General features: G+C 55.7%; 1 protein-coding gene across 1 annotated transcript; it reads left to right on the top strand.

Moving 5' to 3' along the window:
* On the top strand, positions 1-15,859 carry LOC119936863 (NADH-cytochrome b5 reductase 3-like). The gene is given in 10 exon segments (XM_038756400.1): positions 1-82; positions 8,312-8,443; positions 10,542-10,614; positions 11,584-11,690; positions 11,805-11,934; positions 13,841-13,924; positions 14,174-14,259; positions 14,841-14,940; positions 15,133-15,224; positions 15,226-15,859. Coding segments are annotated over 10 exon segments (906 nt in total). The 5' UTR covers positions 1-61; the 3' UTR covers positions 15,307-15,859.
* The last annotated feature ends 350 nt before the right edge of the window (positions 15,860-16,209 follow it).

Genomic DNA, 16,209 nt, shown 5'->3' on the forward strand with positions numbered 1-16,209 from the left:
GGGAACTGGCGACGCTGGAGCTGCTGCCGCCGCGCGACCACCCGGGACTGAGGCTGCAGAGATGGGGGCCCAACTGAGCACGGTGAGCTGGGGGCCGGGACGGGACGTGGTCTCCGTTGCCTAGCTCCCGCTTCGGCGGGAGAGCTGGGGAGAAACGGCAAGGGCAGCCGCAGCAACAACAGCAGGTTTAGAGCCCAACCGTTCCCGGCCTGGGACCCGTTCCCTCCTTCCCTGCTTTTCTCCAGCCCATCACCCACCGCAGGGTTTCTGCTGGGCCATGTGGGGGGCCCGGGGCGGGACTCGGCTCCGGGGGCCCGCCGGCAGGGGGGCGGGGCGCGGCGCAGCGGGGCCTGGGTTTTGCTTCAGGTCCTGGTGGGCGGGGACCCTGGCTACCAACTCTGGTGGATCGGGCTCTGCCACGCCCCCAGTACAGGGCTCTGCTCGCAGGAAGCGCCTCGGCACAATTGACTGATTGATTGAGAGTGCTCGTGGGTAGAGGGCCGGGGCAGAGGCCTAGTTCTGAGGGCTCTGCTTGATGCTGCCCGCGGGCAGGGGGAGCGGGGCACAGCACCCGGCCTGGGGCGTGACGGTCCAAGCCTGAGGCCGGCCAGTCAGGCCCTCAGGCCTATTTGCTGAGCGCTTACTGTGTGCAGAACACTGGTCTAAGCGCTTGGGAGAGAGTACAGGATTTGTTTTGATGACTGCCCCCCCTCCCCCAAGACTGTGAGCTCGTTGTGGGCAGGAATTGTTATTCTTTATTGTTGTATTGTAATACTAATAATAATGTTGTTTTTTGTTAAGCTCTTACTATATGCAAAGCACTGTTCCAAGCGCTGGGGGGAATACAAGGAGATGAGGTTGTCCCACCTGGGGCTCACAGTCTTAATCCCCATTTTACAGGAGGAGGAGGAGGAGGCCTTCCCAGACTGAGCCCCTTCCTTCCTCTCCCCCTCATCCCCCTCTCCATCCCCCCATCTTACCTCCTTCCCTTCCCCACAGCACCTGTATATATGTATATATGTTTGTACATATTTATTACTCTATTTATTTATTTTACTTGTACATATCTATTGTATTTATTTTATTTTGTTAGTATGTTTGGTTTTGTTCTGTCTCCCCCTTTTTTTAGACTGTGAGCCCACTGTTGGGTAGAGACTGTCTCTATATGTTGCCAACTTGTACTTCCCAAGCGCTTAGTACAGTGCTCTGCACACAGTAAGTGCTCAATAAATACGATTGATTGATTGATTTACAGATGAGGGAACTGAGGCACAGAAAAGTGAAGTGACTTGCCCAAGGTCACACAGCAGACATGTGGGGGAGGCGGAATTCGAACCCATGACCTGTGACTCCCAAGCCCGCGCTCTTTCCACTGAGCCATGCTATTTCTTGACCTTCCCAAGCATACAGTACAATGTTTTGCACACAGTAAGTGCTTAATAAATACATTTGAATGAATGAATAAATATAACAGTAAACAGGCACATTCCCTGCCCACAAAGAGCTTATGGTCTAGAGGGGGGAGACAGATTAATATAAATAAATTACAGGTATGGACATCGGAAGCAGCGTGGCTCAGTGGAAAGAGCACGGGCTTTGGAGTCAGAGGTCATGGGTTCAAATCCCGGCTCCACCAGTTGTCAGCTGTGTGACTTTGGGCAAGTCACTTACCCGGCTCTGCCAGTTGTCAGCTATGTGACTTTGGGCAAGTCACTTAATTTCTCTGTGCCTCAGTTACTGCATCTGTAAAATGGGGATTAAAACCGTGAGCCCCCTGTGGGACAACCTGATTACCTTGTAACCACCCCAGCGTGTAGAACAGTGCTTTGCACATAGTAAGCGCTTAATAAATGCCATCATTATGATTATTATTATCGGTGCTGTGGGGCTGGGAGGGGGGTTGAATAAAGAGAGCGAGTCAGGGCGATGCAGAAGGGAATGGGAGAAGAGGAAAGGAGGGCATAGTGAGGGAAGGCCTCTTGGAGGAGATGGGCCTTCAGAAAGGCTTTGAAGTGGGGGAGGGCGGGCAGCGGAGAGTAATTGTCTGTTGGATATGAAGAGGGAAGGAGGGCATTCCAGGCCAGACATAGGCCGTGGGCAAGGGGTCGGCGGCAAGATATACAAGATTGAGGCACAGTGAGAAGGTTGGCATTAGAGGAGTGAAGTATGCGGACTGAGTTGTAGTAGGAGAGTAGTGAGGTGAGGTAAGAGGGGGCAAGGTGATCGACTGCTTTAAAGCCAATGGTGAGGAGTTTCTGTTTGTTGTGGAGGTAGATTAGTGAGGTGAGGTAAGAGGGGGCAAGGTGATCGAACGCTTTAAAGCCAGTGGTGAGGAGTTTCTGTTTGTTGTGGAGGTGGATGGGCAACCACTGGAGTTTCTTGAGGAGTGGGGAAACATGTCCTGAACATTTTTTGTAGAAAAATGATCCGGGCAGCAGAGTGAAGTATGGACTGGAGTGGGGAGAGACAGGAGGCAGGGAGATCAGCAAGAAGGCAGTTCCAGTAATCAAGGCGGGGTAGGATAAATGGCTGGATTAAGGTTACAGCCGTTTGGGTAGTGAGGAAAGGGCTGGTTTTAGCGATACTGTGAAGGTGATTTAGTGGTGGGTTGAATGAGAGAGAGGTTGGTTAAGTATAACGCCAAAGTTTCGGGCTTGTGAGACAGGAAGGTTGGTGGTGCCGTCTACAGTGATGGGAAAGTGATGGGGGAGGACAGGGTTTGGGTGGGAAGATACATTCTGTTTCGGCATAGCGAGTGTCGAGGATCGTCCCGCGAACGGGGAGTCGGCAGGGCCGGAGCGAGGGTGGCAGACGGTCTATAAAGGCGCCCCCCTCACCCCCATTCCACCCCACCCCCACCCCGGGCTTGGTGGAAAAGGCCGCTGCAGGGAGAGGTCGTTGACTCACCCGCTGGCTATCAGAGGGATGCACAAACCTTGTTTTCCTGCCACTCTGGACAGCTGACTTTAACCATCTCTCCCCCCGCCCCTTCAGACGCAGACATGCGCACACACACACATCCACCCCCACACACACGCGCGCGCACACACACACACACATTCATTCATTCATTCAATCGTATTTATTGAGCGCATACTGTGTGCAGAGCACTGTACTAAGCGCTTGGGAAGTACAAGTCGGCAACATATAGAGACGGTCCCTACCCAACAATGGGCTCAGAGCCTAGAAGGGGGAGACAGACAGCAAAACAAAACATGTGGACAGGTGTCAAAATCGTCAGAACAAATAGAATTAAAGCTATATGCACATCATTAACAAAATAAATAGAATAGTAAATATGTACAAATAAAATAGAGTAGTAAATCTGTACAAATATATATACAAGTGCCGTGGGGAGGGTAAGGAGGTAGGGCAGGGGGGAGGGGGAGAGAGAAAAGGGGGCTCAGTCTGGGAAGGCCACCTGGAGGAGGTGAGCTTTCAGTAGGGCTTTGAAGGGAGGAGGAGAGCTAGCTTGGTAGATCAGTGGAGGGAGGGCATTCCAGACCAGGGGAAGAATGTGGGCCGGGGGTCGACGTCAGGACAGGCAAGAAGGAGGTACAGTGAGGAGGTTAGCGGCAGAGGAGCGCAGGATGTGGGCTGGGCTGGAATAGGAGAGAAGGGAGGTGAGGTAGGAGGGGGCGAGGAGATGGAGAGCCTTGAAGCCAAGAGTGAGGAGTTTTTGCTTGATTCGTCACACACACACACACACACACACACACACACACACACACACACACACACACACAGCCCCCACCCCCCCAATCTGACGGAGGGAGGACACCCACGGCTGAGGGCCCCGCCTGGGACAGGCGGACGGACAGACCGCGCCCAGAAGCCCCCTGGCCTGCATTTCTGGGGCCTTGGCTACTGTGGTCCCGGCAGGAAACCGCTCCCGTTTGGAGCTGGGGGCGGGACAGCCCAACTGGGACGCAGGGCGGGACTGCGGGGCCTGGTCTCCCCCTCCACCACGCCCCCCGTCATTCATTCATTCATTCATATTTATTGAGGCCATCCCAGACTGAGCCCCCTCCTTCCTCTCCCCCTCCTCCCCATCCCCCCGCCTTACCTCTTTCCCCTCCCCACAGCACCTGTATGTATGTATATATGTTTGTGCATATTTATTACTCTATTTTATTTGTACATATTTATTCTATTTACTTTATTTTGTTAATATGTTTTGTTTTGTTGTCTGTCTCCCCCTTCTAGACTGTGGGGTTGGGTAGGGACCGTCTCTATATGTTGCCAACTTGTACTTCCCAAGCGCTTTGTACAGTGCTGTGCACACAGTAAGCGCTCAATAAATACGATTGAATGAATGAATGAATTTATTGGGTGCTTACTGTGTGCAGAGCACTGTACTTGGGAAAGTACAACATAGCAATAGAGACAATCCCTGCCCACAACGAGCTCACAGTCTGGGGGTCAGGGGGGAAGAGATAGACATCAATACAAATAAACAGACGTCGATATAAATAAATAAAATGTCAGTCATATACGTAAATGCTGTGGGGCTGGGAGAGGGGGAAGAGGGAAGGGAGCAAGTCAGGGTGATGCAGAAGGGAGAGATGAGGAAAAGTGGGGCTTAGTCTGGGAAGGCCTCTTGGAGGAGATGGGCCTTCAGTAAGGCTTTAAAGAGGGGAGAAAGTGGTTGTGTGTGGGAAGCAGCATAGTTTAGTGGAAAGAGCACAGGCTTGGGAGTCAGAGGTCATGGGTTCTAATTCCGCCTCTGCCACTTGTCAGCTGTGTGACTTTGGGCAAGTCACTTAACTTCCCTGTGCCTCAGTTACTTCACCTGTACATTGGGGGTGAAGCCTGTGAGCCCCATTTGGGCCAACCTGATTACCTTGTATCTATTCCAGTGCTTAGAACAGTGCTTGGCACATAGTAAGTGCTTAACAATGATGGTATTTGTTAAGTGCTTACTATGTGCCAGGCACTGTTCTAAGCGCTGGGGTACATAGAAGCAAATCAGGTTGGACACAATCCCTGTCCCACATGGGACTCAAAGTCTTAAACCCCATTTTACAGATGAGGGAACCGAGGCACTGAGAAGTTAAGTGACTTGCCCAAGGTCACACAGCAGACAAGTGGCAGAGCCGGGATTAGAACCTATGTCCTCTGAATCCCAACTTATATGTACATATTTATTACTCTGTTTTATTACTGATGTGAATATATCTATAATTCTATTTGTTTATGTTGATTCTGTTGATGTCCGTTTTCTTGTTCTGGTGTCTGTCTTTCCCTTTCTAGACTGTGAGCCAGTTGTTGGGCAGGGGTTGTCTCTGTTGCTGAATTGTACTTTCCAAGCGCTTAGTACAGTGCTCTGCACACAGTGAGTGCTCAATAAATACGATCAAATAAATGAACGAATGAATGAGGGCCCCGCCCTGCGCCGCTTTATCTGCGGCCTCCCTGGGCCCGGCTGTCGGTATCGGGCCGCGGGGGGCGGGGCGCGGACCCAGGGCGGACCCAGGACCCCGGACCCCACCGTGGCCTCGACGGCAGGCGACCTCTGCCTTCATCAAGGCCTGCCCTGGTTTGTGCCACCCTGTGCTGCCCTCCCTGTGTAGGCCACGGAGGCCGGAGGCTGACCCCTCGGGAGCGGGCCGGGGTGAGTCCGAGGCCCTGGCGTTCCTCGGGCTAAGCGGTTGTTCGGTCTGAGCGGGGATCTGGGCAGAGCAGGGTCTGGGCAGAGCAGGGTCTGGGCCAGCCGGAGGGGCCGGGCTGGGCGGGCAGGAGGCCAGAGGGACCAGGCCATTGGGGACGGGGAGCAGTTGGGCTTGCGCGGGCCTCTCCCTCCCCCCTGGGCCCCGGGGTCTCTCACCGCTGCCCCCGTGGAGGAGGGGGAGGGGCACGGGATGTCCCCTCCCATCCGGTCCACGCCCCTGAAGCCCCCACACCCCTACTCCGTCCCCGCCCCCCCCACCATTTCCTTGCCCGCCACACTCGTGCTCCAGTGCTGACCAAGAGCCTGATGAGGCACCGGCAGAAGAGATCAGACAGCAGGTAACGGTTCTACCCTAGTCCGTGCCCATCTGTTCTGCCTCCACTACACCCCACCCCCCCCACCCCGCCCCGGTCCCCAGGCTCTGTCCCTTTCTTCCTCCCTCCCTCCCTCTGTCCCCTTTTCCCACCTTCTGCCCACTTCCTCCCTCCCTCGGTCGCCGGGCTCTTCCCTGCTTCTCTCTTTTCTCCTTCTCTTCCCCGGACCCGTTGCTGCTTTTGCAGACTTTTCACCCCTGCTGGGGCCAGGGTCGGGAGGGGTGGGTGGATTTTCGTTCTGACCCTTCAGCCGGCGGCCCACCGACCCACCCACCTGCTGCCCGGAGGCCCACCGACCAGCCCTCGAGGCGTGGGGGGTTCGCTCGGTGTCGCCTGGTGCCTGCCCTGGCTCCTCCACCCCCGGGGGGAGAGCTGGTGGGGGGAGACTTGTCACCCTGGGCTAGTTACTTAACTTCCCTGTGCCTCAGTTCCCTCATCTGTAAAATGGGGATGAGAATGTGAGTCCCAAGTGGGACAGGGACTGGGTCCAACTTGATTCACTTGTATCCACCCCAGGGTTTAAAAGAGTGCTTGGCACACAGTAAATGCTTATCCAATACCATAATTATTCATGTCATCATCATTATTGTTAATGTTATTGTTTGATGCCTTCCGGCCCTGTCGCGTGGTGTCCGTGGCTCCAGAGTCCGAGTCCTCCCCTGGCTCCTTGGCCGAGATCTGCATCCAGGCCCGCCGGGCCATGACCTCGCCGAGCCGGCCGCGGCTCCTACTGTGACTCCTGCAAGCCGGGGCCAGCTAGCCAGCCGCCGCCGGCCGCGGGTTCTGCCCTAGTGAAGTTTCAGGACCGACATTTCTGTGAATTCACTGCGAGGAGCAGGCCGTGCCTGCCGCGGCTAGCGCAGGGCTGGAGACTGGGCCACTCTGGGGCTAGAGGAGCTTTCCCCATTCTGCCATCCTCGGAGCAGATCAGTCATCAATCAGTCACTCAATCAACAGTATCACTTGAGCCTCTGTTGGGAGCAGAGCCCCGCTGTGGGTCCATGGACAGAGGCAGCTCTGGGCATCAGGAGACCTGGGATCTAACTAACCCTGGTTCTGCCTGGATCTGGCCAGCAGGTCAGTTGTATTTATTGCTTCCTGTGTGCAGAGCAATCAGTCGCATTTATTGAGTGCTTATTATGTGCAGAGCAGTATACTAAGCACTTGGGAGAGTACAATATAACAGTTTGTAGATACATTCGCTGTCCACAATGAGCTTAACAGTCTAGAGGGGCTTGTATTAAGCACTCGGAAGATACAATAGAACAGATTTGATAGACTTGTCCCCTGCCCACAGAGAGTTTACAGTCTAGAGGGGGAAGCAGACATTAAATTCCAGAGGTGTACATAAGTGCCATGGGGCTGAGGGTGGGGTGAATATCCTGTGCTCCAAGTGTACAGATCCAAGTGCCTAGTTGATGCTGGAGGGAGAGGGGATAGGGGAAAAGAGGGCTAAATTGGAGAAGGCCTCTTGAAGTTGGGGAGAATGATGTTCTGTTGTAATATGAAGGGACGGGGAGTTCCAGGACAGAGGCAGGATTTGGACAAGGGGTCGGTGGTGAGATAGATGAGATTGGGGTACAGTGTGTAGGTCGGTGTTACAGGAGCAAAGTGTGCAGGCTGAATTGGAGTAGCAAATCAGGGCGGTGAGGTAGGAGGGGGCAAGGTAATCGGGCGGCAAATGAGTACAAAGAGTGCACCTGCATTTTGCCATGGGCTGCCCCCTGCCCACCTCCTCGCTCGCTGCACCCCAACGGGAACGCTTCAGGCGGGGGCGATGAGATCGGGCAGTTCGTGCCGTGCAGGCCACCCACACAAGACCCCACTCCTCCGTGCAGGGTCTCCGCCTTACACCGCAGCACGGAAGCACCTCCACCTTGCCCAGCGGGAGGTAACGTCAGGAGGCAACATCATTGTCGGTGCTTGGGGAAGTTCAGCAGAAGCAAGAGACCTGGTCCCTGCCTGGGAATTGACATGCTGTAGTGAGGGACTCGGTCACACAGACCTTTATGCCCAGAGAGAATGGGAGGGACACAGCAGGGAGGGACACTATTGGGTTAGGTTGAGGGAGCTAAAGAATAATGGAATGTACAATCTTCCTCAAGGGCAGAGGATGGAAATAAAATGGGCAAGGGGCACCTGGAGGGTGTCCGTGTGTGTCTCTGCGTTTAGTCAAAGTTTTTCTCCTGCTTACCCTGGCCCCCATCCTTCTTGGCCCGACTGGCAACTCTGACGTTGGCGTTGGCTTTTCTTTCCCCCTTGGCAGCTGGGCAACATAGTGGTGTATCCTGTCTGGGTCCTCTACAGTCTGGTCATGAGGCTGTTCCGGTCCCCGGCGCCCGCCATCACATTGGAGAACCCTGACGTGAAGTACCCCCTACGGCTGATCGACAAGGAGGTGAGTGCAGGTGGCTGACTGGGTGCAACGGACAGGTGCAGGTGGCCCTGGTCTGGGGTGGCGGGGGCCCGGTGGGGTCCTCGAGTGAGGATGGGGTGGCAAGGCTATCCCAGGACAGCTGGAGTTGTGGGCTTTTTCTTGTAAATTTCCCAGAAGTCCATTCCATGGAGTGGGAGTGTTGACTGGCTGACTGGGAGGCCAGCTGGGTTCTGGATCAAGTTGGGCTGAGCTCTTCCTCTCCCTAAGGGGGAGGGGTGTTTCCTTCCATGGGAAGCCCCTGTTTTCTCCCCTGCCTTTGGCCTCCTTCCTGGTCCCAGCTTCCTGCTGGAGCAGGACCAGAGAGCTGGGGGGCCCTGGAGAGCGGCTACAGGCCCGTCGGAGCCTCAGATGGACGTGCCCTGACTTCTGTGAGTTGCTGTGGGGCAGCTTGGGTAGCAGGGTCTGCCTCTGGCCCACCCGGTCTGCTTGCCGGCTTTTGCCACTCTTCTGAAACTACAAGGAGTGTGGCCTGGGGAGCCCAAGCGGCTGGGTCACCCTGCAGTGTGGGAGCCGGGGCCCGGGATGGACCACCCTGCAATGTGGAGGCCGGGGCCTGCGATGGCCACCCTGCAGCCCACTTCTTCTTGGGGTATGACTGTCTCCTCATCCGGGAGATTTGACTGTCCCGTCCCCACGTTTATGCATCATGTCCAGGACAGGGAAGCATCTCTGCCCCTCAGTTGCTGCCTTACTGGGAGGAGCCCCATTATGCCTTCGCAAGTCTTCCCGGGCTGATTCCCCAGGCTAACGTTACGGGGTCTGGACAGTGTCCTCCCTGGCGGAAGCTTTATTAAACAAGTCTCATAAACAGGATGCCGTTAGGCCTCCACACCCACCTGGGGAAGCCTCGGCTCATCCTCCCCCAACCCGTGGTTTTGGGCTGAGAGCCATGGTCCTGTAGGTTGGATGGGGCAGGCCAAGAGGCTGTTTGTCTGTCTGTCTGTCTATCTATCTTCTCCCTAGCTCTGGGCCCTTCCAAAGTCCAGAGCCCCAGGGCTCTGAGGCACGAGCTCCTCTCTGTACCACCCAGTTGCCCGCAGCAGGCTGAGCCTGTCCTCTTATCATCTTCATCATTATAATAATAATGGGGGTCTTTTTAGCGAAACAGCTGAAGCACTGGGATGGACAGAAGATAACTCAGCCACTCACAGTCAAAGAGCAGAGAACTCCCCATTGAACACAGATGAGAGCCGAGACTCAGGTGACTTGCCCAAGGTCATACAGCAGGCCTGGGCAAAACTCGGGGGAAAACCCAGGTCTCCTGTCCCCCAGCCCTGGGCTCTCTTCACTAGGCTATGCCAGCTGACCTTTCTGAGCAGGTCTGTTTGACCCGAGAGCCACAGAGGTCCACCATGGAGAGTCAACCCTCCACTTGAACTGGGCCAGCCTGGAGGCCGGGGACGACCCAGTTGACCTTGTAGGGCTGCTGCCAGCCCAGAACCAGGAACAGAGTGAGAGGGCAGCACCAGTGTGGGCACTGGGGTGAAACCGCCTCTTCTGCCCAGTCTAGCTCTCAGGAAGCAGCAGAGGCAGCAGCTGGGCCATCCCGTCCCGATGAGCGCTGTGATTGGACCGGGCCCCTCTAAACAGCAGGCCCCACTCACTCCCCCACAACCAGGAAAGCCAGTCCAAGGCTGTGGTCCCTGTGAGACCTGGGGTTGCCGCTTGGGAAAAGCCAGGCCTTGCCAGAAGCAACCCTAGGGTCTGAGCCGCAGCTGGGTCTGGGGCGGGAAGCCCAGGCTTTCCCTGTTCAGGGTGGGGCAGCTCTGGCTCGGACTCCCTCCCCACCTCTCTGCCTCGGCCCACCTGGTGGGAGAGCGATTGAGGTTCGGCCGGGGTGGCCAGAGATGGCGTGGCCCATTCCCCAGTGACTCTAGGGCCAAGATTAGGTGTCCCCAGATCAGGAGCACCCTTAAGCCAACCCAGCCTCGCCCAGTGATCCCAGGGGCCTGGACCAGGTCTCCATCTGGGGGGGGGGGGGAGGATGGGCGCCACCTCTACCCCAAAGAGCAGGGTGCTGCAGGGGGCTCCAGGTGACCTTGACCTCTGGCTTTGGCAGAACATCAGCCATGACACCAGGAAGTTTCGCTTTGCCCTCCCGTCGCGGGAGCACATCCTGGGTCTCCCTGTGGGTAAGTTCTAGCCCCGGCTCTTTGCCTACCCCCTCCTTCCCATTCCCCCACATGCCCAAGCATCTGACAAGGTCCCTGACAGAAATTGAGAAGCAGCGAGGCCTAATGAAAAAAGCACAGTCCAGGGAGTCAGAGGACCTGGGTTCTAATACCACCTCTGCCACTTGTCTGCTGTGAGACCTTGGGCAAGTCACTTCACTTCTCTGTGCCTCAGTTACCTCATTTGTAAAATAATAATAATAATGATGGCATTTATTAAGCGCTTACTATGTGCAAAGCACTGTTCTAAGCGCTGGGGAGGTTACAGGGAGATCAGGTTGTCCCATGGGTGGGTGGGCTCACAGTCTTCATCCCCATTTTACAGATGAGGGAACTGAGGCACAGAGAAGTGAAGTGACTTGCCCAAAGTCACACAGCTGACAAGTGGCAGAGCCTGGATTTGAACCCATGGTCCCTGACTCCAAAGCCCAGGCTCTTTCCACTGAGCCACGCTGCTTCTCTATGAGGTTTAAAGCTGCGAGCTCCATGTGGGATGTGGACTGTATCTAACCTGATTAGCTTGTATCTACCCCAGTGCTTAGTACAGTGTTTGGCATGTAGTAAGCACTTAGCAAAATACCATAAAAAGAAAAAAAAATCATTCCTCCCTCCCTTCCTCCCTGTCTTCCCTTCCTTCCCACTGGCTGCCACGCAGGGTGGAGCAGTTGGTCACCCAGATTCTCTCATCCTTCTCCTGTTCGTAGAAGCAGGCATGGGGCCGGAGGGAGGTGGGTGGGAGCATCAGGCAGGGTTCATGCTGATACCCCCCGCCCCCTCCCCCCGGCTTGTACCTGCCCTCAAACCCCCAGGAGACCTGGTGGACGGGCCTGAACCTACTGCAGGGTTCCCCCAAGCCAAGAGGGGCCTCGTGGGCCTGGATGGGAGCCAGAGCGGCCAGCTGGGTCCGAACTCCTCCTGCTTGTCTCTCAGGTCAGCACATCTATCTGTCCGCCCGCATCGACGGAAACCTGGTCATCCGCCCCTACACCCCCGTCTCCAGCGACGACGACAAAGGATTCGTGGATCTGGTTGTTAAGGTGAGGCATCCCTTGGGGCGGCAGCCCATGCGTGTGCGTACGGATGCATGTGAATACACATGGGCACGCCTACATGGGTCCATCCATCTGTCTCTCTGTCTGTCTGGCCGGCAGATCTACTTCAAAAATGTCCACCCAAAGTACCCTGCCGGGGGAAAGATGTCTCAGTACCTGGAGAGCCTGCAACTCGGGGACACTGTCGACTTCCGGGGCCCGAACGGACTGCTGGTCTATCAGGGCAAAGGTAGAATCAATCAGTGGTATTTATTGAGCCGCTTACTCTGTGCAGAGCATTGGACTAAGCGCTTGGGAGAGTGCACGTCAGCAGAGTTGGTAGACATGTTCCCTGCCCTCAGTAAGTTGGCAGTCTAGAGCGGGAGATGGACATTAAAATTACTTACAGATATGGACATAAATGCTGTGGGGCTGAGGGTGGAGCAGATAAAGGATACAAATCCAAGGGCAAGGGTGAGGTGGAAGGGAGAAGGAAAAGAGGAAATGAGAGCTTAGTCAGGGAAAGCCTCTTGGAAGAGATGTGCTTTTAATAAGGTTTTGAAGGAGGGGAGAGTGAGCATCTGTCAGATATGAAGAAGGAGGGGGTTCCAAGCCCGAGGCAGGACATGAGAAAGGGGTCAGCAGTGAGATAGATGAGACCGAGTAACAGTGACTAGGTTAGCATTAGAGGAACCAAGTGAGTATGTTAGGTTGTAGTAGAAAATCAGTGAGGTTAGATAGGAGGGGGCGAGGTGATCAAGTGTTTTAAAGCCGATGGTAAGAGGTTTCTGTTGGATGAGGGGGTGGATAGAAAACCACTGGAGGTTCTTGAGGAATGGGGAGTCATGGACTAAACTTTTTTTGGAAAAATGATCCAGGAAATAGAGTGAAGTATGGATTTAAATGGGGAGAGGCAGGAGTTGAAGAGGTCAGCAAGGAGGCTGATGCAGTAGTCAAAGTGGGTTAGGATAAGTGCTTGGATCAATAAATAAGTAAGCACTCAGTAAATATTATTGATCAACATGGTAGCAGTGTGGCTGGAGAGGAAAGAGTGGATTTTAGCAATGTTGTAAGGGTAGAACTGACAGAGTTTGGTGACAGGTTGAACATATGAGTTGAATGAGAAAGATGAATTGAGGTTAATGCCAAAGTTACAGACCTGTGAGACAGGGAGGATGGTGGTGCTCTCTACAGTGATGGGGAAGTCAGAAGGACGGGGTTTGAGTGGGAAGATGAGTTCTGTTTTGGACATGTTAAATTTAGGGGTCGGAGAGATTGCATTTTCCAAGGGAGAATAGAAGGGCACCCAGAACTGAGCCTTGGGAGACTCCCACAGTTTGGGGGTGGGAAGCAGAGGAGGAGCCGTTGAGACTGAGAAGGAGTAACCAGAGTAGGAGGAGAGCCAGGAGAGAACAGTGTCAGCAAAGCCATGATTGGATAATGTTTCCTGGAGAAGGGGGTGGTTGATAATGCTGAAGGCAGCTGAGCGGTCAAGGGAGATTAGAACGGAGTAGAGGCCGTTGGATTTAGCAAGAAGGAGATCATTGATGACCTTTGAGAGGGCAGTTTCTGTGGAGCAAAAGGGACGGAAACCAGATTGGAAGGGGGCAAGGAGAAAATTCAAGGAGAGGAAGTGGAAGCAGCAGATGCAGGTAACTCAGTCGAGTTTGGAGAGGAATGGCAGGAGGAAAAATGGGCAGTAATTGGAGGGAGCTGTAGATTTAAGGGAGAGACCTTTTAGGATAGGTGGAATCAGAGAAAGAACTGAGGAGATGCTGACTGGATTCCGGAAGGCAGGGAAGGTGAGGACAAGGCCAGGGATGGGTTTGTGTGAGTTCATGCATGGCCTCTCCCCAGCTTGGCCTCTCACACTATTCAGTTTGTGGTATTTAAGTGCTTGCTATGTGCCAGGCACTGTCCTAAGCACTGGGGTGGGTACAAGTAAATCGGGTTGGACACAGTCTCTGTTCCCTATGGGGCTCACAGTCTTAATCCCCATTTTACAGATGAGGTGACTGAGGCACAAAGAGAGAAGTGACTTGCCCAGGGTCACCCAGCAGACAAATAGCAGAAACGAGATTAGAACCCCGTCCCATCCGACTCCCAGGCCTGTGCTCTGTGCACTAGGCCATGGTGTTTGTGTTTCTTTTTCTCAGGCAAGTTTGCCATTCGTCCAGACAAGAAATCAGAGCCGGTTATCAAAACCACAAAGTCCTTGGGCATGATTGCCGGGGGTACCGGTGAGTGTGAAAGGAGGGGAACACTGGGGGCTGGTGAGAGGAGGATGACAGGCAGAGGTGAGAGGTGAACTAGTGGTTATGTGGAGGAGGATGCATGGGAGAGCTGGTGAATGAGGGTTATGAGGGTGGGTCGAGAATATGAGGGGGCCTGGGAGAGGTGAGAGCTTTGGGGTCCTGAAGGGAGAGAGGTGGGGTGCCAGGGGTTGAAGCCATGGACACCCGTGGACTGGTGGTCAATTCCTTCTGCAGGAATCACCCCGATGCTGCAGCTGATCCGTGCAATAATGAAGGACCCCGGGGACCCCACAGTGTGCCACTTGCTGTTTGCCAACCAGGTGAGAGGCCAACCCATCTCCCGACTCCACCAGTGGAATGAAACCCAAATCATTTTGGAGGTTTATCACCTACCCGTGGGCCAGTCCCCCCATCTCCCACCCCTGGGGGCAGTTCTGGGTTCTTCCGCAGATGCTTCCCGATTCTGCCCTCGCCGCCCCCAGCCCTGCAGTCGCTGTCCGAGGGGGAAATCCAGTCACAGCCTTCTTTGCTGTAGAACCAGAGAGGGCAAAGAACTTGGGTGGGCAGCACTACGAGAGGTCTGTTGGTCTGGGGCTGACCTGAGCAGACCACTCCCCTCAGCCCCATGACTTCCATCCGCCCCTTTCTGCCAGAATGGTGCCGGGGTGCCAGTTGGTGGCCTGGGCACTGCTGCCCGGCTGCTGACCCATGCATTCTGCCCAAAGCTGCACCACGGTGGGGCTCCAAGGTGGCCAGGGCGCTGGGGCTGGCGGCCAGGGAGGTTGGGTCAAAGGGCCAGGTTCATTTGCCAATGGCCTCAGGTGGCTTGAGGTGATCATGGGCGTGCATATGTGTGTGTCTGGGTGTCGGTCAATGCCTTATGACATCACACTTTCTCCAGACAGAAAATGACATCCTGTTGCGGGCAGAGCTGGAGGAGGTGAGGAACGAGCACTCAGACCGCTTCAAGCTGTGGTTCACCCTGGACAAGGCCCCTGAGGGTAAGGGCTGCTCGGCCAACCACTAAATCATGGGGTCCCTTGGGGCAGCAAAATGGGCAGCCTGACCCCTTTCCCGGTCTCCTTTCCCATACTCCATTCCCGGTCTTCTTCCCTGGGTCCTTTTCCATATTCCTTCCCCGGACTCGTTCCCCAGGCCCTTACCTGAATTTCCTTCCCTGTCTTCCCGTACAGGCTGGGATTACAGCCAGGGCTTTGTAAATGAGGATATGATCCGCGCTCACCTGCCGCCGCCAGCAGAAGATCCCCTGGTCCTGATGTGCGGCCCCCCCTCCCATGATCCAGTTTGCCTGCATCCCCAACCTGGACCGCGTGGGCTACCCTGCTGACCGGCGCTTCGCCTTCTAGGGTTCTGGGGGTCAGAGAGACGGGGTAGCCCTGTCTGGAGTCAAGGACAGGGCTGCGGGGCATGTCTGTCCCTGCCTCTATCTTTCTGTCTGTCTGTCTGTCTGCCTGCCACGTCCTGCCTCTGTCTCCCACCCTCCCGCCACAGTGCCTGGCACAACTGGCCACCCCCGGCCCCCGTGCCCCGGCAGGGCTCGTGGCTGCGGCCCGCTGGACTCGGGGTTCCCTGCTCGCTTCTCCTTTTCACAACGAAGTTCAAGGAACCATTCCAGGCATGTGTGTGGGTGAACGGAAGCGCTTGCTCGGCAGGGCTGGGGGCATCTAGGGACGAAGGAGGAGGCGGTGCTATTGGATTCCAGCTTTCCTCCAGAGGCGGGGATGCTAGGAGGGAGAGGGCGGCCACCTCCAGCCCGGCCCAGGTGCCTCCTTGGCATCAAGGTCCAAATGTCCCGCGTGTCCTTCCCCTTCCCCGTGCCTTTGGTCTCACAGGGCTTTGGCCCCTGGTGTGAGGAGAGGAGGGGACAGAACCCGAGGGGGGGTTGGTGGGAGGAGTGGGGAGGAGGGGCAGTGCATGGGGGGAGCCGGGAGCAGTGGGAGGAAGCAGGGATGGGGGGGAGAGATGCATGACCAGACGAGTGATGTGGAGGGCGGGGGTTGGGGCAGGGAGACAGGCCACCGTGGCACCGTCCACATGTGAGAACAGCAGATCTTGGCTGAGATGGCGCCGGTGGCCCCAGAGCACCCTCACTTTGCCCGAACCCTGGCTGCCCCTCATGAGGTGGGTCATGCTCTGAGTGCCGGAAGGCCAAGTTTGGCCTCTGCCATAACAGAGGCCGAGGCTGGGCTGTCCTGAGAGGCGGGAACTCCTGTGCCCTTTGGGCTGAAGGGGGCTGAGCCGGCCTGCTC

The sequence above is a fragment of the Tachyglossus aculeatus genome, chromosome 14, assembly GCF_015852505.1.
Source record: "Tachyglossus aculeatus isolate mTacAcu1 chromosome 14, mTacAcu1.pri, whole genome shotgun sequence".
Lineage (NCBI taxonomy): Eukaryota > Metazoa > Chordata > Mammalia > Monotremata > Tachyglossidae > Tachyglossus > Tachyglossus aculeatus.